The sequence below is a fragment of the Hippopotamus amphibius genome, chromosome 1 (assembly GCF_030028045.1).
Source record: "Hippopotamus amphibius kiboko isolate mHipAmp2 chromosome 1, mHipAmp2.hap2, whole genome shotgun sequence".
Lineage (NCBI taxonomy): Eukaryota > Metazoa > Chordata > Mammalia > Artiodactyla > Hippopotamidae > Hippopotamus > Hippopotamus amphibius.
The window spans coordinates 67668826-67691821 of NC_080186.1; the positions used below are offsets into that span (position 1 = coordinate 67668826).

The window sequence follows — 22996 nt, forward strand, 5'->3', positions numbered from 1 at the left end:
GATATCTCTTTTGTAAACCCTGCACTTTTTTTAACCTTCTGGAGCTACAGAAGATCTCAGTTAATACTTCACACTGTCCTGTAATGATGCCAAATATTTAGGATTTAAGACTTTTCATTCATTTTACCTTAATTCTTAATGTAATTGTGGTTTGGTTTGGTTTTGCTTTTGTCCAGCAGATTCCCTACTTTACTTCTCTCTGTGTGGTGAGGTTCCCGTTACAGTCACTGAGAGTTTGAAAATTTATTAAATGAAATCCTTCTGATAATTGTTAATGGTATTATTATTTACTCACTACTTTTAATCAGCTGTTCTTTGTGTAAGACGTACTTTTTCACCAAGCAAGCACAGAATCATAAAGTTCAGGCCTAAAAGGGATTTTAGATATTAATTCATACAAATCTCTTATTTTACAAATGAGAAAACTAAACTCAGAGAGGTTAAGTAATTTGGCTAGTGTTATATTGCTAGTTAATTAACTGTTTGGTCAGGACTCCCCAGTCCTTTGGAGCACTTATAAATATGAATTTGAATTATTTGTGTAATTTTTCAGGTATAACCTGCCTTCCCCCTCCCTCACTAAAATTAACACACTAAATTAAGCTCTGTCAGGGCAGGAACTGTCTATTTTGTTCTCTGCTGTATCCCCAATGCCTAGCACAGGCTCTTGCATATAATAAGCGCATAATAAATACCTTTAGCTAAAGGAAAGAATCATGGATGGTTGGATTCAACAAATATGTATGGAGATTCTACTATGATTTAGATACTAGCACTTGGTTTGGGAGCTGCGAAGGTAGATAAGACTGGGTCCAGAAAAGAGGCAGACAAAGAAATCAAGCACTACAGGAGCCCCAAGGAATGATTCACTGTGGGAAATTGTGTGTCTTCTTCTCCTGGAATGGGAAGGCAGCCTGGGTAATAGGGGCTGAGACCCTAGCCCTGGAGCCCTTCATGAGCTCCTGAGGATCCAAGACATAGATCTCCACTCAAGACCTTGCACATCATTGCCCCCAAACAATTGCATATCCGTTTCTGTTCTGTTTCATTCTAGAAGAGTGGCTCACAGTAAGTTAAAAATACACCAATATGTCCACAATTTCAATGGAACAGATGACTCACAGTTCAAATCACATGAAGGGAAATGATTATAAGTCAGCTGTGAACTTACTTGTTCCAGAATAATTTAAGGCAGTAGCCTAGCTAGTTCAATGAAGACACCAGTGGAATCTTTTCCATACATGGTTCACAATCATGTGCAGAATTGACTTCCCGGGCTTCTTAAGATCCTTTTGGTGTTGCCATCTGGTGCTGCAGTAGTAGAGAGGTTATGTCATTGTCAGGTTGAATTCTTTTTTCCATCGAGGAAAGTACAAAGGAAAGAGATGAGATTCCTTCTCCTGCCCTCACATTCAAACTTTTAGTCACAAGAAGTCAGAGGCATACTTCTCTGGTGGTGCAGTGGTTAAGATTCTATCTGCCAATGCAGAGGACATGGGTTCAAGCCCTGGGCTGGGAAGATCCCACATGCCATAGAACAACCAAGCTCGTGCACCACAACTACTGAAGCCCACGTGCCTAGAGCCTGTGCTCCACAACAAGAGAAGCCACCACAGTGAGAAGCCCGTGCACTGCAACAAGAGTAGCCCCTGCTCTGCGCAACTAGAGAAAAGCCTGCGCACAGCAATGAGGACCCAAGGCAGCCAAAAATAAATAAATGTATTTAAAAAAAAAGAAAGAAAAGTCAGAGACCATGAAGAAGTGCTCTCTCTTCATATTAACCACTCAACAAATTATTACCAGAGTCTGTCCTAACCACTAGTGAGAATGTGAGAAGTGCCACTGAAAAAGAAGGATAAACACTCTCTCCAGTGGCATCTGTTGTACCCATGCATTAGATCTGCCTTCAGTCTTCGGGGAGGGTGCCTAGGGTGGGAGCTACAGCACATGGCTGAGGTGGAAATGAAGATGCAGCTGCTGGGTGTGAACAGAGTTGACATAGAAAGCAGATTGGTAGAATTATATCACCAGTCCCTGACACTGTGATAGATCGGCTATTTCAAAATGCCTCATATATACATTCAATAGTGGGCAGTGGCCACCAGCAGATCATTATCCATGGGTCAGTTGAATAATATAGGCCTTCTATATAGAATAAAATAATTCAGAATTTTGGTTAAAGAGATTAGATAAACAAGAAAAAGTAGTATATCAAATCTTAGACAATGTGGGAAATATATAGCAGAGATATGCAACATAAAAATCTATTGCTTTTAACAGAAATAAAAAATTTTAAAGAACTTGGAAAGTTAAGAACAAAGTCTTCATCAGTCTCAAGGAAAAAAATAAAAGGGCGTATTTATGTTATGCAGTTTGCAGCCTGGCTGATAAAAGACAGATAAAATGACTAAGATTTTGAGATTTAATGTATAGAGTTGCTAAATCAACAACTAAAATTATTCTAAAATTTCTAGCAGCAAGAGTATAAGGAAGCAAACAGAAAGAGCTCACTTGCCTCATTGCAGACTGTGTAAAAGTGTGTCTCTGAATTTGGATTAATGAGGTAGAGTTGTTCACAGAGTTAATTGAAACCGTTTGTACATATTCACACATACATTTATATTGTACAGCTAACTCATACATATTCATATTAATGTGAAGGTGAAGATGATAGCCATTACTGCAAAACCAGGTACAATTGGCACTGTCAGCGGATGTGTAAAACTATACAGGGCTGTTCACTGGTTTGGTCCAGCATCTTCTGGCCCCTGCTTGGATGCTCATGACTACCAGCCATCAAATCATGTTTACTCATCAGAGAGCCTAAGAATTTAGTAGAAATTTATGAATTTTACTAACATTTGCACAAAGTGAAGTTACTTTGTCATTGAATAATTTAATTCATTATGTATACTCAAACTTTATTTTTTTCTTTAAAAAGAATTTTATTGAGATATAATTGACATACAATAAACTGCATATATTTAAAGTGTACAATTTGATATTTTTTTCTTATTAGTCATCTATTTCATACATATTAATGTATATATGACAATCCCAATCTCCCAATTCGTCCTACCCCAAACCCCTCCCTCCCCACCACTTTCCCCACTTGGTATCCATATGATTGTTCTCTACATTTGTGTCTCTATTTCTGCCTTGCAAACCGGTTATTTTGTATCATTTTTCTAGATTCCACATATATGCATTAATATATGATATTTGTTTTTCTCTTTCTGACTTACTTCACTCTGTATGACAGTCTCTAGGTCCATCCATGTCTCTACAAATGACCCAATTTTGTTCCTTTTTATGGCTGCATAATACTCCATTGTATATATGTACCACATCTTCTTTATCCATTCCTCTATTGATGGACATTTAGGTTGCTTCCATGACCTGGCTATTGTAAATAGTGCTCAGTGAACATTGGGGTGCAAAATGTCTTTTTGAATTCTGGTGTTCTCTGGGTATATGCCCAGTAGTGGGATTGCTGGATCATATGGTAATTCTGTTTTTAGTTTTTTAAGGAAATTCCATACTACTATCCATAGTGGCTGTATCAATTTACATTCCCACCAACAGTGTAGGAGGGTTTGCTTTTCTCCACACCCTCTCCAGCATTTATTGTTTGTAGAGTTTCTGATGATGCCCATTCTAACTGGTGTGAAGTGATACCTCATTGTAGTTTTGATTTGGATTTCTCTAATAATTGATGATATTGAGCAACTTTTCTTGTGCCTCTTGGCCATCCATATGTCTTCTTTGGAGAAATGCCTATTTAGGTCTTCTGCCCATTTTTTGATTGGGATATTTGCTTTTTTGATATTGAGCTGGATGAACTGTTTATATATTTTGGAGATTAATCTTTTGCCTGTTGATTCATTTGCAAATATTTTCTCCCATTCTGAAGGCTGTCTTTTCATCTTGTTTATAGTTTCCTTGGCTGTGCAAAGGTTTTGAAGTTTCATTAGGTCCCACTTATTTATTTTTGTTTTTATTTCCAGTACTCTAGGAGGTGGGTCAAAAAAGATCTTGCTGTGATTTATGTCAAAGAGTGTTCTATGTTTTCCTCTAGGAGTTTTATAGTGTCTAGCCTTACATATAGGTCTTTAATCCGTTTTGGGTTTATTTTTGTGTATGGTGTTAGGGAGTGTTCTAATTTCATTCTTTTACATGTAGCTTCCTAGTTTTCCCAGCACCACTTATTGAAGAGATTCTCTTTTCTCCATTGTATATTCTTGCCTCCTTTGTCATGGATTAGTTGACCATAGTCGTGTGAGTTTATTTCTTGGCTTTCTATTCTGTTCCATTGATTTATATTTCTGTTTTTGTGCCAGTACCATATTGTCTTGATCACTGTAGTTTGTAGTATAGTCTGAAGTCAGGGAGTCTGAGTCCTCCAACTCCATTTTTTTTTCTCAAGTTGCTTTGGCTATTCGGGGTCTTTTGTGTATCCATACAAATTTTAGGATTTTTTTGTTCTAGTTCTGTAAAAAATGCCATTGGTAATTTGATAGGGATTACACTGAATCTGTAAATTGCTTTGGGTAGTACAGTCATTTTCTCAATATTGATTCTTCCAATCCAGAAACATGGTATATCTCTCCATCTGTTTGTGTCATCTTTGATTTCTTTCATCAGTGTTTTATATTTTTCTGCATACAGGTCTTTTGCCTCCTTAGTTAGGTTTATTCCTAGGTATTTTATTCTTTTCGTTGCAATGGTGAATGGGATTGCTTCCCCAAATTCTCTTTCTGATCTTTCGTTGTTAGTGTGTAGGAATGCAAGTGATTTCTGTGTGTTAATTTTGTATCCTGCAACTTAACCAAATTCATTGATTAGCTCTAATACTTTTCTGGTGGCATCTTTAGGATTTTCTATGTATAGTATCATGTCATCTGCAAACAGTGACCGTTTTAATTCTTCTTTTCCAATTTGGATTCTTTTTATTTCTTTTTCTTCTCTGATTGCTGTGGCAAGGACTTCCAAAACTATGTTGAATAGTAGTGATGAGAGTGGACATCCTTGTCTTGTTCCTAATCTTAGAGGGAATGCTTTCAGTTTTTCACCATTGACAATGATGTTTGCTGTGGGTTTGTCGTATGTGGCCTTTATTATGTTGAGGTAGGTTCCCTCTATGCCCACCTTCTGGAGAGTTTTTATCATAAATGGGTGTTGAATTTTGTCAAAAACTTTTTCTGCATCTATTGAGATGATGATCTGGTCTTTATTCTTCAGTTAGTTAATATGGTGTATCATTGATTGATCTGCATATATTGAAGAATCCTTGCATCCCTGGGATAAATCCCATTTGATCATGGTGTATGATCCTTTTAATGTGTTGTTGGATTCTGCCTGCTAGTGTTTTATTGAGGATTTTTGCATCTATATTCATCTGTGATATCGGTCTGTAATTTTCTTTTTTTGTAGTATCTTTGTCTGGTTTTGGTATCAAGGTGATGGTGGCCTTGTAGAATGAGTTGGGAGTGTTCCTTCCTCTGCAATTTTTTTAGAAGAGTTTGAGAAGGATGGGTGTTAGCTCTTCTCTAAATGTTTGATAGAATTCACCTGTGAAGCCATCTGGTCCTGGACTTTTGTTTGTTGGAAGATTTTAAATCACAGTTTCAATTTCATTACTTGTGATTGGTCTGTTCATATTTTGTATTTGTTGCTGATTCGGTCTTGGAAGGTTATATCTTTCTAAGAATTTGTCCATTATTCTCAACCTTTAGAACAATAGGTACCAAATTGCTGCTATGGAAAATATTTCTTGCTTGTGAAGATTCAAGGTATTTACTTGTTGAATGGCCTAATGATGTACGAAGCAAATGAGATTACCAGTGAAATCCATTCTTTCTTCAACAATTAAAACAGTTTGAAGCTCTAGATATTCATACCTTTCCAAGAATTCAAGGCTTTTGAGAGATAGTTTAAGGAAAAAGAAGCCAACAAACCCATATTTACCAAGAGCCAAGATAGCAACTTCACTTTGAAGTGGTTCATAAGGATTTATATGAGGTAGTTTTTAGGTCTGGTTTATTACCACCATTTCTAATTTACTTTACAGAGATGGCTTTCTGAAGACAATGAGAAGAAAGTTAAAATGGTGAAGTGAGAATAGCAAGGGCAAATTGAGGACTGAATATGGGGAAAGAGGAGCATCCTTGTTCCACACGCCATTAGTTTCTTTTTATTTCAGAGGTAAGATTGTTCCACTGTGTCTTTCACTAGCTCAAATGACAAATTGTTGCCACAGTTATAATATTTCAATGGACAGATATTAATTATCATTCTCATTCCAGTATTGAATGCATCACATCTCATAAAAACATCATTTAAAAAACATTAGTACAAAAGTCTGCAGGATTATATGAGAACCAGTTATTTCCTGCTGCAGAAACCAAGGAAAGCTTTATGAAGAGGATTATATTTCATCAAGAGCCTCGAAGCAAGAAGAATTTAGATGTGCAGAATTGGTGAGGTATTCCAGGCAGAAAGAAGGGCCTGAGCAAAGGAAAAAGGCATCAGGCAAATGTAACCAAGGAACAGGAAGCAAGTCAGTTTAATTTGAGCTTACAATGTGGGAGAGGGAACAGTGAATAATTAGGATCAGGGTCTTAAAGAAATTCAGTAGGCAATGAATTGGAATCTGGAGGCGAAGAATTAGGTTAAGTTTCAACTCTGCACTTACCAGCTTGATTAACCCTCAAGTAACTCAATGAGTTAAAGATTAATATTCTCATTTTTGTAGTAAAGAAAACTGAGGCTTAGACTGGTTAATAACCTGTGGGTATCAGATAGTTGGGTAAGAAAAAGACAAGAGTAGAAATTAGGACTCCACAGATTGCTTTTTCCACTCTGCTTTAGGGTCCTCCGCTGCATTGTCATCTTTGGTTTAGTAGCCTTTTCCTCTGCGGACATGATGAGCATTTTGCCACACAGGCTGTGTCTTTGTTTCCTAAAACCCTAGCACAGTGCTTGGCATATATATGTGATCAATAAATGTTAGCTGAATGAAAGAATAAGTATCTAGCAACCTGTTTTAATGGCAGAACTAAGTCCAGGAGAGCAGCCAAGGCTGGAGATAAACAGATGTAGAAGATAACTGCTGAGAGGTCGTCAGTGTTGCCAGCAGATAGGTGAGTTGATATGTGCTTGTAATAAATTCAAAGACCATTTAATGAATACATTGACTTCAGGGTGAGCATAAGAACACTTTCTCTTTCTACTTGTATTGAACGGTAGCTATCAGTTCAAAAGGTATCAGGATGACTGTCGCCACGAAGCCACCAGGGTCATGATAGGAAATACCTTCTTTTGAAGGCAGGTACTCAGGATAACAGAGATCGACAAAATCTTCCTCTTCTCCTTTCACAAAGGCAGTTCCAGCACTGGGACTTTCAACATTTTGTTAGCATGAAATAATCTTCACAAATAACACCTGCCAATTTCTGAAAATTACAAATGAGACTGCTGTGAAAGAGAAGAGAAACACAATTCAAAATTTCCCTAAAAGTAGTATGCCATCGTCTTGTGTTCTGTGTTCTAGAGATGAGAGGAGTGATGATCTCTGGAAATTCATTTGGGGCTTATAGTTTGAAAATAGATTAACCGGTGAGAGGCTTTGCTTTGCTTTGCTTTAAAAATGGAAGTTTAGTAACGGCCAACAATTTTTCAGAAAAGCGTAAACAAGGTCATCACAACCTTTATTTGTTTTGATGATTGTGATTCTGCAAAACCAGTGACCAGAGGCAGCTGAATGAAAAGACACCTAGCACCAATTATCAGGGATTAGTAGACACTCTATTTGTTTGATTCACTTAAATTGCATCCTGTTTTCTAGCTATAGGCATGAGAGATAATAGAAAAGGCAGTTAAAATGCTCAAGCATTGAATTACAGTCACAAAAAGAGAAACTTGTATTTATAACTTGATCCAGTTAATCCCCCCCCACCCCCTCATGAAGGCTAGTCAATGTAGATGGGGCTTGAAAATTACAATCCTAAAAAATAAAGCAGCAAATAAGTTTACAAATTCAAAACATATCAAACAATGGGGTTGAAGAAGTACTATTTAAATTTATTATAAATTACTCAAATCATCATTTTAGAGTATCCTTATGTGTACAACACTGTGATAAGCTGCATAGTGGTACAACCAAGAAGACACATTTTGGGGACTATAGCAGATGATAGGAACAAAAGTACATAAATCCCAAACAGAAACATAGATCAATGGAACAGGATAGAAAGCCCAGAGATAAACTATGGTCAACCAATCTATGACAAAGGAGCCAAGGATGTGCTCTTTACAGAAAACTAAGAAAATTTTGTTTTCCATCTCTGTTTGGCAAATTCCCATTTATCCTTTAGTTCTAAGCTGAAGTTCCTCAGCAAAGCATCCCCTGACTAGGTTAGCCTGCCCCAGGACATGATGACACCACCTGTACTTCTCCTTTTTGAACTTATCACAATATAAATAATTAATAACGTGTAATTGTCTGTTTAATATCTGCCTTTCCTACCACGTCTAAATTCCATGAGGGCAGGGTCGTGTCTATTTTATTCCCATCTGCAATCTCAGCTCCTAGCACATTCTCCAGCACAGAGTAGATGTTGAGCGAATGAACAGATAAATGAATATTGAACATCCACAATCTCAATACCCAGAACTAAAAACTGCTAACATTTTAGTAAGCTTCCTTCTTGTTTTCATCTAATTTTTTTACCCAATTGAGAGATTATTCCATATATAATTATTTCACTTAATGTTATCTAGTTTCTCTTTTATTTATTTTTTATTATTTTTTTAAAGATTTATTTATTTTTATTTATTTTTGGGTGCATTGGGTCTTCATTGCGCCACGTGGGCTTTCTCTTTAGTTGTGGTGAGCAGGGGCTACTCTTTGTTGCAGTGCACAGGCTTCTCATTGTGGTGGCTTCTCTTGTTGAAGAGCATGGGCTCTAGGCACTGGGCTTCAGAAGTTGCAGCATGTGGGCTCAGTGGTTGTGGCACACAGGCTTAGGTGCTCTGCAGCATATGGGATCTTCCCGGACCAGGGAATGAACCCGTGTCCCCTGCATTGGCAGGTGGATTCTAAACCACTGCACCACGAGGGAAGTCCCCGTCTCTTTTAATGATTATTTATTTTACTAAAGCTGCTATATAAATCTATAATAAGACAAAAAATTCAAGTAATACTGAAGAATGGAGAGTAAAAGCCCTCTAAGACCTTAATCTTCATTCTCAGATCTCCGGAGGAGAATAATCACTGTTCACAGTTTAAGTACCTGTAGTAGTTTCCTACTGCTGCTGTAACAAATTACCTCGAACTCAGTGGCTTAAGACAATCAAGTTTATCATCTTCTAGCTCTGGAGGTCAGAAGTCCAAAATGAGTTGGTAGAGCTGAGTTTCTTTTCGGGTACTAAGAGAGAATACATTTCCCTGCTTTTGCCAGCTTCTTGTGAAGCTATCCACATTCCTCTGCTGGTCGCCCTTCATCACTCTGACTAATGCCTCTGTCATCACGTCTCCTCTTCTCTGATTCTCTTGCCCTCTTCTTATAAGGACCCCGGTGATCATAAAGAGCCAACCCAGATAAGTCAATATAATCTCCCCAACTCAAGATTCTTTTTTTTTTTTGTAAAGAGAATCAACAATAATAAACTTTATTAAGATTGATGAAGAAAAAGTATAAAGAATTATGAGAATGCAAAATACAAGAAATTGGTAATGACTAAGGTATATAAAACATATTGAAAATTTAAAATAAAAAGTATGGCAATAAAATAGAAAATGAATAATTTTCTAGAAAAATACAGCTTATCACACTGATCTGAAAAGAAATAGAATACATAATTAGAACTAAAATAATTTGTAAAAATTTGCAAAAGTAGAAAATAATACAAACACACAAAGCCCTTTAGTTTTAGCACTCAAGATTCTTAATCACAGTTTCAAGTCCCTTTTGTCACATTAGGTAAACATTCACAGGCTCTAGGGAGCCATTATTTTACCTATCACAGTACCCTTCTAGCAACTTTCTATAAAACACACAACTCCTCCCTCCCCACCATACTACTCCGATATCTTCCTTGGAAAGGCTTTCAGAATGTCCCACACTTTACTAAACATGGTATAATGAAAACATTTATTAAATGTTCTTGGGACTCCTTAGAATTTCACAAGATGCTTAATGAATAAAAGCAATAAACAACTGAATAAAAATCAGCTGAATAAAATTCAGTTGCACTTTTAGGAAATTCTTAGCTCATGGAGAACTAAACTCTATCAATTAGCTTTGCACCAACAGAACCTGTGGCTTCTTGATTGACAAGGGAGGATTACACTACTAATAAGATATCAAGTTTTACATCACTAAAGTATTCAACATGACTTTCTGTCCAGGTCATAATGGCATTTTAATGACAACACAGGATTTCCAAAAATGAGACTTTGAAGGGCAGTTGCTCTATTCTTGTATTGAAGCAATGTTATTTTGCATTAGTTCTGAAGCTAATGAGAAGGTCATGAGTTGGAAACTGATTACAGCATAACAAACTATTATTAAATGGCTCACTGGAAGTCGAGAAGAAAACTATTTGAGGCCAAACTGAAATGGAATTTAATGTAGTACAAAATAAAAAAAAAACAGTACTACAAAATGATACAAATATACTGGAAAGAAATGTTTTTGCTCTTTTTAAATTGATTTTTTTTCTATTTGTATTTTATTATGTATCTAATGTCCTTTAATCGAATATTATCTTGCCCAGAGAAATATTTTAACTATTGGATATGAAATGTTTCCAGCAAATACTTGTGTTGCTGGTTGTTGTAGCAAACAGATTTGCCTGCAGCAATTAAACTATATAGTATAAAGCACATTGCAAAATCTCTCTCAGGGGCCATGTTCTGCTCCTGATTTAATCTATCCTTTCCACACATTTTATTTGGTACTAAAATTTATTTAGTGGTCACAGAAGTATTTATTTTAATAAGTTAATGCAAGTCTGTCTTCCAAATGTTTAAACCAGACTTACTTGTGTATGAGCCCTAAACCTGGTCCACTTCCTGTGAGTCTTATGTTAGAAAAAAAAAAAAAAAAAGACACTGCTATGCATTTAGTTGTACAAGTCAGATGCCCAATAATCATCTTTGAAATTGTCTTCTACTTCCTAAGTATAATCTGTCATCATGTTCTTTTGGTTGTAATCTTCAAATTCTTATTGGTTCTCTCCATTTTTCATCATCTTTACTCTTACCATTCTGGTCCAAGCTACCATTGCCAGGACTGTAACAGTGGCTTCCCCAATGCTCCACCTGCAGCCATTCTCCTCTTTGCAGCCAGCATTATCTTTACCATTTTGAAGCTTTCCATGAACTTGACCCTCAAGGCTCTGAAGAGCTGGCACTTGCTTAGCAATGCAGTTTCATCTTAGAGCACTCTCTCTTTTGTTCTTGAACTGTAAGCACAATGCTATAAATGATTAAAAAGTTCCTCTAATAAGGCAAGTTTCCCTCTTCCATAGGTTCTTTGCAAGAGCTATTTCCTCTGCCTTGAAATCTTTTCCCTCCCCTCCATCTTTGCCTCAATAACTCATTAATTTCAGTTCAGTCAGTTTCCTCAGGGAAACCTAACCTGGTTTTTCTTACAAGGTTGGGTCCCCTAATAGGAAGTATCCTGTTAGGCTTTTACATTTGCTTAAATGCTTCTACTATTAATGCCTGCCTCCCCTGGACTGTAAACTCCATGAGGGCAGGGACTTGCTCAGTTTTTCTCTCTCTTCTATTGTCTGTGACTAGCACAATGCCTCTGTTGTGCTGGTCACAGACAATACATAACCGGTGTTATAAATATCCACTGTGTGAATGAATAACACAATGGTGTTCTTGGTGAAGAAAAGAGAGAAAAAAGAGAATGAAGAAAAGATATGGTAGGGGTGTAGGTAAGAGGAGAGAGCAAGAATAAACACTGATCCAACCTGAGAGTCAATAGAGTCAATCTGAGTTATCACTTGATTGAAGAACAATAATAAAAACAGCATGGAGAAACGAAACACTAATTCAAAAAGACAAATGCACCCCAATGATGTTCATAGCAACACTATTTACAATAGCCAAGATATGGAAGTAAACTAAATGTCCATGGACAGATAAACGGATAAAGAAGACACACACACACATACACACACACACACACACAACGGAATACTACCCAGCCATAAAAAAGAATGAAATTCTAACATTTGTAGCAATGTGAATGGACCTAGAGAATATTATGGTTAGTGAAATATGTCAGATAGAGAAAGACAAAAACGTATGATATTACTTATATGTGGAATCTAAAAAATAAAATGAAAGAATGTATATAGCAAAGTGAGAAACAGACTCACAGATACAGAAAACAAATTAGTGGTTACCAGAGGGGAAAGGTAAGGGGGGAGGGGCAAATTAGGGGTAAGGGATTAAGAGATACAAACCGCTATGTATAAAACACATAAGCAATAAGGATATATTGTATAGTGCAGGGAATTGTAGCCATTGTCTTGTAATAACTTTTAATAGAGTACAATCTGTAAAAATGCTGAATCTAAATGTGCACCTAAAACTAATGTAATACTGTGAATCAACTATACTTCAATTTTTAAAAAAGGTTATTAAAAAACCCAGCATGGAGGGACTTCCCTGTGGTCCAGCAGTTAAAACTCTGTACTCCCAAAGCAGGGGGCCTGGGTCTGATCCCTGGTTAGGGAACTAGATTCCACATGCCGCAACTAAGATCCTGCATGCCGCAACTAAAACACAGAGCAGCCAAATAAATAAATAAATATTTTTAAAAAACCCCCCGCATGGATAGACTTCATGGTTTACTTACTGTGAGGCTCAGGCATGTTAGAGAAGGCATGAATGTGTATACATGTGCGTAATTTTGAATTTTTTTTCCAGTGGCACCCAAACCCTAATTTTTTTATTTTTTATTTTTTTAAGTTCTTTATTGGAATATAATTGTTTTACACTCTTGTACCAGCTTTTGAGGTACACCAAAGTGAATCAGCTGTATTTATGCACATATCTCCATATCCCCTCCCTCCTGTGACTCCCCCACACCCTCCCCTTCCCAGCCCTCCAAGGCATCACCCATCATCGAGTTGATCTCCCTTTGTTATACAGCAACTTCCCACTAGCTATCTATTTTACACTTGGTAGTATATATATGTCTGTGCTACTCTCTCACTTCATCCCAGCTTCCCCTTCGCCCCCGCCCCCAACCCCATGTCCTCCAGTCCATTCTCTGCATCTGCATCCTTATTCTTGTCCTGTCACTGGGTTCATCAGTACCTTTTTTTTTTTTTTAGATTCCATATATATGAGTTAGCATACAGTATTTGTTTTTCTCTTTCCGGCTTACTTCACTCTGTATGACAGACTCTAGGTCTATCCACCTCATTACATATAGCTCCATTTCATTCCTTTTTATGGCTGAGTAATATTCCATTGTATATATGTGCCACAACATCTTTATCCATTCATCTGTTGATGGGCATTTAGGTTGCTTCCATGTCCTGGCTATTGTAAATAGTGCTGCAATGAACATTATGCTACTTGTTTCTTTTTGGATCATGGTTTTCTCTGGGTATATGCCCAGTAGTGGGATTACTGGGTCATATGGTAGTTCCATTTTTAGTTTTTTAAGGAACCTCCAATCTGTTTTCTGTAGTGGCTGTACCAACTTACATTCCCACCAACAGTGCAGGAGACTTCCCTTTTCTCCACACCCTCTCCAACATTTGCTGTTTTTAGATATTTTGATGGCCATTCTGATGGGTGTGAGGTGATACCTCATTGTGGCTTTGACTTGCATTTCTCTGATGATTAGTGACGTTGATCATCTTTTCATGTGTTTGTTAGCCATCTGCATGTCTTCTTTGGAGAAATGTCTATTTAGGTCTTCTGCCCATTTGTGGATTGGGTTATTTGCTTTTTTGGTATTAAGCTGCATGAGCTGCTTGTATATTTTGGAGATTAATCCTTTGTCCATTGCTTTGTTGGCAAGTATTTTCTCCCATTCTGAGGGTTGTCTTCTTGTCTTTTTTATGGTTTTTTTCACTGTGCAAAAGCTTTTAAGTTTCATGAGGTCCCATTTGTTTATTCTTGATTTTATTCCCATTATTCTAGGAAGTGGGTCAAAAAGGATCTTGCTTTGATGTATGTCATAGAGTGTTCTGCCTATGTTTTCCTCTAGGAGTTTTATAGTGTCTGGCCTTACATGTAGGTCTTTAATCCATTTGGAGTTTATTTTTGTGTACGGTGTTAGGAAGTGTTTTAATTTCATTCTTTTACATTTTGGTGTCCAATTTTCCCAGCACCACTTATTGAAGAGGCTGTCTTTTTCCACTGTATATTCTTGCCTCCTTTGTCAAAGATAAGCTGCCCATATGTGCATGGGTTTACCTCTAAGTTCTCTGTTCTGTTCCAATGATCTTCCTTTCTATTTTTGTGCCAGTACCATACTTTCTTGATCACTGTGGCCTTGTAGTACAGTTTGAAGTCAGGAAGGCTAATTCCACCAACTCCGTCTTTCCTTCTCAAGATTGCTTTGGCTATTTGGGGTCTTTTGCGTTTCCATACAAATCGTAAAATTTCTTGTTCTAGTTCTGTGAAAAATGCCATTGGTAATTTGATCGGGATTGCGCTGAATCTGTAAATTGTTTTGGGTAGTATAGTCATTTTCACAATGTTGATTCTTCCAATCCAAGAACATGGTATGTCTCTCCATCTGTTTGTATCATCTTTGATTTCTTTCATTAGTGTCTTATATAGTTTTCTGCATACAGGTCTTTTGCCTCCTTAGGCAGGTTTATTCCTAGTTATTTTATTCTTTTTGTTGCAGTGGTAAATGGGCATGTTTCCTTAATTTCTCTTTCTGCTCTTTTGTTGTTAGTGTATAGGAATGCAAGAGATTTCTGCGCCTTAATTTTGTATCCTGCTACTTTACTAAATTCATTGATTAGTGCTAGCAGTTTTCTAGTAGAGTCTTTAGGGTTTTCTGTGTATAATATCATGTCCTCTGCAAAGAGTGACAATTTTGTCAAAAGCTTTTTCCACATCTATTGAGATTATCATATGGTTTTTATCCTTCAATTTGTTGATATGATGTATCACAGTGATTGATTTGCATATATTGAAGAATCCTTGCATCCCAGGGATAAACCCCACTTGATCATGGTGTATGATTTTTTAAATTTGCTGTTGGATTCTGTTAGCTACTATTTTGTTGAGGATTTTTGCATCTATATTCATCAGTGATACTGGCCTGTAATTTTCTTTTTTTGTGGCATCTTTGCCTGGTTTTGGTATCCAGGTGATGGTGGCCTCCTAGAATGAGTTTGGGAGTGTTCCTCATTCTGCTATATTTTGGAAGAGTTTGAGAAGGATAGGTGTTAGTTCTTTTCTAAATGTTTGATAGAATTTGCCTGTGAATCCATCTGGCCCTGGGCTTTTTTTTCGTTGAAAGATTTTTAATCACAGTCTCAATTTCCGTACTTGTGATTGGTCTGTTCATATTTTCTATTTCTTCCTGATTCAGTCTTGGAAGATTGTATTTTTCTAAATTTATCCATTTCTTCCAGGTTATCCAATTTATTGGCATATAGTTGCTTGTAGTAGTCTCTCATGATCTTTTGTATTTCGGAGGTGTCCGTTGTTACTTCTCCTTTTTCATTTCTAATTCTGTTGATTTGCATCTTCCCCCTTTTTTTCCTGATGAGTCTGGCTAATGGTGTATCAATTTTGTTTATCTTCTTAAAGAACCAGCTTTTAGTTTCACTGATCTTTGCTATTGATTCCTTCATTTCTTTTTCATTTATTTCTGCTCTGATCATTATGATTTCTTTCCTTCTACTTGCTTTGGGGTTTCTTTGTTCTTCTTTTTCTAATTGTTTTAGATGTAAGGTTAGATTGTTTATTCGATATTTTTCTTGTTTCTTGAGTTAGGACTGTATTGCTATAAACTTCCCTCTGAGAACTGCTTTTGCTGTGTCCCAAAGGTTTTGGGTTGTTGTGTTTTCATTGTCATTTGTTTCTAGATGTTTTTTGATTTCCTCTTTGATTTCTTTAGTGATTTCTTGGTTGTTTAATAGTGAATTGTTTAGCCTCCATGTTTTTCTCTTTTTTTATAGTTTTTTTCCTGTAATTGATATCTAGTCTCATGGCATTGTGGTCAGAGAAGATGCTTGATATGATTTCAATTTTCTTAAATTTACAGAGGCTTGATTTGTGACCCAAGATGTGATCTATCCTGGAAAATGTTCCATGTGCACTTGAGAAGAGTGTATTCTGTAGTTTTTGGATGGAAAGTCCTATAAATACCAATTAAGTCAAGATGGTCTAATGTGTCATTTGAAGTTTGTGTGTCCTTATTTATTTTCTGTTTGGATGATCTGTCCATTGATATAACTGGGGTGTTCAAGTCTCCTACTATTATTGTGTTCCTGTCAATGTCCCCTTTTATAGCTGTTAGCCTTTGCCTTATGTATTGAGGTGCTCCTATGTTGGGGGCATAGATATTTACAATTGTTATATGTTCTTCTTGGGTTGATCCCTTGATCATTATGTAGTGTCCTTCCTTGTCTTGTGTAATAGCCTTTACTTTAAAGTCTAATGTGTCTGATATGAGTATTGCTACTCCAGCTTTCTTTTGACTTCCATTTGCATGGAATATCTTTTTCCATCCCTTTACTTTCAGTCTATATGTATCCCTTGGTCTGAAGTGGGTTTCTTGTAGGCAGCATAAAGAAGGGTCTTGTTTTTGTATCCATTCAGCCGGTCTGTGTCTTTCAGTTGGAGCATTTAATCCATTTACATTTAAGGTGATTATTGACATGTGTGTTCCAATTACCATTTTCTTAATTGTTTTGGATTTGTTTCTGTAGGTCTTTTCCTTCTCTTGTGTTTCCTACTTAGAAAGGTTCCTTTAGCAATTGTTGTAAGGCTAATTTGGTGGTGCTGAATTCTCTTAACTTTTGCTTGTCTGTAAAGCTTTTGATTTCTCTGTCGAATCTGAACGAGATTCTTGCTGGGTGGAGTATTCTTGCCAAACCTTTATTTTTAAGCAATGGAATCTTACAAGGAATCCCAATATATATAGTCCTTAATAGGTATATATGCCTATTATATATTCAAATGTATGATATTTACTTATACAGATATGAACAATAATATGCCTTGGTATAAACCAACTATTAAAGTCGGGGGTAATGAAAGAAAGAGGCAGCTTTATATCTACTCTAATCATTTGGAGTTTTTTTTAACAGACAATAAACTGCATATATTTATAGTGTATAATTTGTTTTTTTTTTTCTTTTTAGTAATGCATATATAACAATCCCAATCTCCCAATTCATTCCCCCCAAATCCTCCCCTCTTTCCATACCTGGTGTTCATGTTTGTTCTCTATATCTGTGTCTCTATTTCTGCCTTGCAAACCGGTTGATTTGTACCATTTTTCTATATTCCATATATGTGTGTTAATATACGATATGCGTTTTTCTCTTTCTGACTCACTTCACTCTGTATGACAGCCTCTAGATCCATCCATGTCTCCAAAAATGTCCCAGTTTCATTGCTTTTTACAGCTGACTAATATTCCATTGTACCACACCTTTTTTATCCATTCATCTGTTGATGGACATTTAGGTTGCTTCCATGTCCTGGCTATTGTAAATAGTGCTGCAATGAACATTGGAGTGCATGTGTCTTTTTGAATTATGGTGTTCTCTGGGTATATGCCCGGTAGTGGGATTGCTGGATCATGTGGTAACTCTGTTTTTAGTTTTGAAAGGAACCTCCATACTGTTTTCCATAGTGGTTGTATCAATTTAAATTCCCACCAACAGTGCAAGAGGGTTCCCTTTTCTCCACACCCTCTTCAGCATTTACTGTTTGTAGATTCTCTGATGATGCCCGTTCTAACTGGTGTGAGGGTATCAAAACTCATTGCAGTTTTGATTTGCATTTCTCTAATAATTAGTGATGTTGAGGAGCTTTTCATGTGCCTCTTGGCCATCTGTATGTCTTCTTTGGAGAAATGCCTATTTAGGTGTTCTGCCTATTTTTTGATTGGGTTGCTTGCTTTTTTGATATTGAGCTGGATGAACTGCTTATATATTTTGGAGATTAATCCTTTGTCTGTTGATTCATTTGCAAATATTTTCTCCCGTTCTGAGGTTTGTCTCTTCGTCTTGCTTATAGTTTCCTTTGCTATGCAGAAGTTTTGAAGTTTCATTAGGTCCCACTTATTTATTTATGTTTTTATTTCCATTACTCTAGGGGGTGGATCAAAAAAGATCTTGCTGTGATTTATGTCCAAGAGTGTTCTTTCTATGTTTTCCTCTAGGGGTTTTATAGTGTCTGGCCTTACATTTAAGTCTTTAATCCACTTTGAGTTTATTTTTGTGTATGGTATTAGGGAGTGTTCTAATTTCATTCTTTTACATGTAGCTGTCCAGTTTTCCCAGCACCACTTATTGAAGAGGCTGCCCTTTTTTCCATTGTATATCCTTGCCTCCTTTGTCATAGATTAGTTGACCATAGTTTATCTCTGGGTATATGTGTGTAATTTTGATTTGATAAACAAATGCTTGTTTTCTCTTTTAGTTGCTAAGTTAAGTCAATTATTCATTTAATGAATAACTGAATTGAATTGTAGTGTACATACAGACTGTGACTAACAATTCTTTTTTTAAAAAAATTGAGACAGAATGCCATAAATATTGTATCAGCTTTAGGTGTACAATATTATGTTTTTTTTTTTTTTTTTTTTGGCACACGGGTAGTTGCTCCGCGGCATGTGGGACCTTCCTGGAGCTGGGATCGAACCCGTGACCTCTGCATTGGCAGGCGGATTCTTAACCACTGCGCCACCTAGGAAGCCCCAATATTATGTTTTGATATATGCATATACTGCAAAATGACTGCCACAATAAGTCTGGTTAACATCCATCACCACAGAAGTTACAAGTTTTTTCTTGTGATGAGAACTTTTAAGATCTATTCTCTTAATAACTTTCAAATACGCAATACAGTATTGTTAATTACAGTCACCATTCCCAGGATTTGTTATTTAAGTGAAAGTTACACACTTTGACTGCCTTCACTCCTTTCGCCCACCCCCTGCTCTCTGCCTCTGGCACCATCAATCTGTTCTCTGTATCTATGAGTATGGTTAACATTTCCAAACAAATTTTAAACTATGCTATTTCACATGTTAACAGATTTAAAAAATTATAATTTTCCACTTTGAGTAGTGTTTAAAAGTGCTCATGTGTCCTACATTAAGGTCTGAAGCTGGCCACCCCATGCTTGAAAATCAGTGGTTCAATGAAAAAACAAAGAGAAACAGAAATCTACTTCTTTCACACAACAATGAGCATTTATTTAAATCCAAGAGCTAACAATAAACTTAATGGAAAAGTGCTAAAGCCATTCTTTTAAAATTAAAATGAAAGAAGAAAATCTTCTGCTATCAATATTATTAACTAATATTAAGCCCTAGCATAGGCCATGAAAATGAAATACAAGAAATAATATTGGAAAGGAAGAGACAAAAAGATAATTTGCAGATAACATTATTGTAAAACTAGGAAAGTCAAAACAATTTGTCAAACAAAAGTGTTAAATAATTTTCAATATTATGATAATGAAATAATTCTTATTAAAATAATGAAAGAGCAGTTGGACACAAAATATGACCTGCATATCAATAATACTCATCAGAATACATATTACTATAGATATTTATAATCATTTATATATATATTTCCTATATAATGAAAAAGATATCCATCAAGAATAACAACAAATGTTAAAAATGCTTAGGAAGGAGCTCAGCTTAGTTAACCTCTGACTTTAAGTTTTACTGAGAAATTTAAAAAAGGAAGCACAAATCAATGAGACTATCATATTCTTGAATAATAGACTATATATGATAAATATGGCAGCTTTTCTCATATTAATAGATTTTATATAATCCCACTGGAAAAACCCAAATAGCATTTTTTTTATAAACTGAAAGAATTATTATAAAATTCAGTTAACAAATTATCAGGCAAAAATCATCAAAGAATTTTGTGAAAAATGATGTGTACTGAAATGGTTAGCCCTAATGGCCAAATATCAAAACATATTAGAAGCAACAATAATTAAAATAACATGGTTCTGGCCCCAAACTAGACACTTGTTTTAATTGAAGAGAACAGAGTCCAGAAATATTCTATTTTTTATAAGAATTTAACAGAGGAGATATCATGAGTCAATAGGAAAGATAAGCATAATGTTGATAATTATGTTGGATAATGAAATACCAATTTTGATAAAAGTAGTGGTAGATCATTATAGCAATGGCTCCCACAGAATCATGTCTCCCTGTTTCTACACCCTTGTACCTCTGGGTATGGACACATCACAAAGTTTTGGGTGGTTTGTTATGTAGCAGTAGACAACATCTTATAACACCTTACAGAATATACCAAAATATATTCCAGATAGTTGAAGAGTTAAACATAAAATTAAAAGAAAATGAACTTTTGGTCTGAGACCTGAATGAACTTGAGGTATTCACGTACAAGACTCGCCTGGTAATGTGCTTTCTTGTCTTCACAAAGAAAAGCCTGAAATTTGATTACCTAACATTAAAGATATCACAAAGTGCAAAAGCAAAAGAAACAAAATGGAAGAGAGACAAGAGACTGCGGAAAGCAATAGCATAAAATGTGGCAAGGGTTAATGTCACTTCTTTATAAAGATATCATTCAAACTCATTTGTAAAACAAAGCCATGACATAAATTTTATATCTGAGAACATACAGATATTTTATAAACACAAGACATCAGATCCTGGTAGTAGCTAAAGAACTAGAAGTATAACAACCTTGAGGTAACATTTTATACCAAGGAATTTAGAGGGGGAAAAATGGTATAATTTGGTGTTAGGTTGCGTATTTTGATGGCATTGTAAGTTTGTACACTTTGGAGAGCAATATCATTGACAGTCACTAAAGCTTTTGTATCTTTTGATTCAGGATTCCTATTCCAGGAAAATTATCCAAAGTAAAAAATTCATAAATATAAAAAGCCAAAGATAACTCTTTAAAATAATATTTTAACAGTAAAACTGAGAGATTGTATATTGCCCAAAAGAGGGTTAATTACTTTGGCTGAGGCATCAATAAGGGATGGAATTCCATGTTACCACTGAGTGTTAAAATTATTAAGATTATGAAGCATCATAAACATGTTTATGCCGTGCTACATGCAAAGCAGAATTTAACACTGAATGCCTATAATGAACATACTGGAACAGGTGATCTTATTAAATCCTCACTCTTTTAGATGTTTTAGCTTTATAATTACAGAAGAAACAAAACTTTAATTTCTCCATGTTCATACTTTTAATAGACAATAGACCCCAAGCCTGTTAGTTGCAGCACTCACCCATCTTTTGATCTGCAATTGATCCAATTAATAACCCACCACATCACGCTTCATACAGTCAAAGCATGGGCGGCACTAAGCAAAAAAGGACATAATAGCTTCTTAAAGTTTATGGGTTCACACGTTCTTCTCCCTCACCTTTCAAAAGGTTTAAAAACGTTGCATCTATTTTACAATACAAAACCTGCAAATGTAGTTAAAGACAAAAGACGCGTGTCCTTTAGCTACCGTCCCCTAGCTACCCAAGAAACTCAAACTCCGTGGAAGCCCGGGCTTCCAAACTCTGGCGAAAGGCCCGCCTTAAGGAGGCGGGGCAGGCGTCGCAAAGGAAGAAAAAACAAAAAACAAAAAAACGACACGCAAAAACCCGCCCGGCGCTGCTTTACGGCACTCGCTCCGCCCCTCCAGGTGCGCGTGGCTGGAGCCGGCGAACATGGTGGGCACCTGTCTTCTCAGCCAGGGTTTGAGTACCCTGGCAGGGTTATTGCTCTTGCCCTTCGGCAGCTTGGCCGCTAGTCAGATCGAGGTAGGAGTCAGGCCCTCGGAGTGACAGGGCCCTGGGGGGACAGCCGTGTCGTGACTGTGAGCGCCCAGCAGATGTCCGATACGCAGCAGCGGAGGGAAGCCTCCTGGAGTCACCCGCCAGCCCCTTACGAGGCTGACTAGGCTGTGGGGAGGGTGTCTCCGGGGACGGGATAGGACACGGTCCCTCTGTTTCAGCCTTTTAAAACGATGAATGAAAAGAAACAAGTCCTGGGCGGCGGGAGAAGGCCAGATCCTTTGCTCCGACGAGCGTGCAGTCCCTAGCAGGTGAAAGGTCAGTGCAGGAGTGCGGCACCTACTTCCCTGCTACTAAACTACAACACCCCCCTTTAATGGGAGTCAGATGGGTACGGTGTTTTATTTTTGGCTCATACTATGTTCTGGCGCGTTATAAAGCTTTTACTGTTCTCTCTACTCCGATAATACCTCCGTCCAGTTCTGCAGCCTGCATCTCCAGCATCATCTTTCAGAATATCCGGCTGGCAAAGGGGCCCGCATACTCAGCAGACATTGGAAACTTTGTGTCCAAAGTTTTATATTCTGCCTACCCCACCTTCTGTGGGGTTGCTCCTAAGCTAGAAACTTTACAATTTAACTCCTCTCTTTATTTCACATTTTAATCATCACTAAATTCTATGTTCTGAACTGTTAAAATTGCTTTCAGTTGTCCAGTTCCACCGGCTTAATGCAGGTCCTGGTCATTTCTTGCTTAGATTATTGCCATAACTTTATCTTGTTTCCTCCAGGGTTCCAAACTCCCTCACTTCAGTCTTCATCAGATGTAAACCTGATCAGGTTATTCTTCTGATCAAATCTTTTCAGTATTTTTTCATTGCATACAGAGTAAAGTCTAAACATCATGATCTAGTCTCTGCCTCCTTTTCCAGTCTTCACATAGGAGCCCATTCTATTCACCACCTCAGACCTTGAGCTTAGAGCAGCAGCTCAAAACTTTTT

At 36.8% G+C, this 22996-nt stretch overlaps 1 protein-coding gene across 1 annotated transcript in view; it reads left to right on the forward strand.

Moving 5' to 3' along the window:
* The first annotated feature begins 21891 nt into the window (after nt 1-21891).
* PIGK (phosphatidylinositol glycan anchor biosynthesis class K) overlaps nt 21892-22996 on the forward strand; it is a 106624-nt gene continuing 105519 nt past the window's right edge. The window contains exon 1 of the mRNA XM_057715814.1: nt 21892-22022. Coding sequence (XP_057571797.1) covers nt 21930-22022 — 93 coding nt within the window. The 5' untranslated portion in view covers nt 21892-21929. The remainder of the gene's footprint in view (nt 22023-22996) is intronic.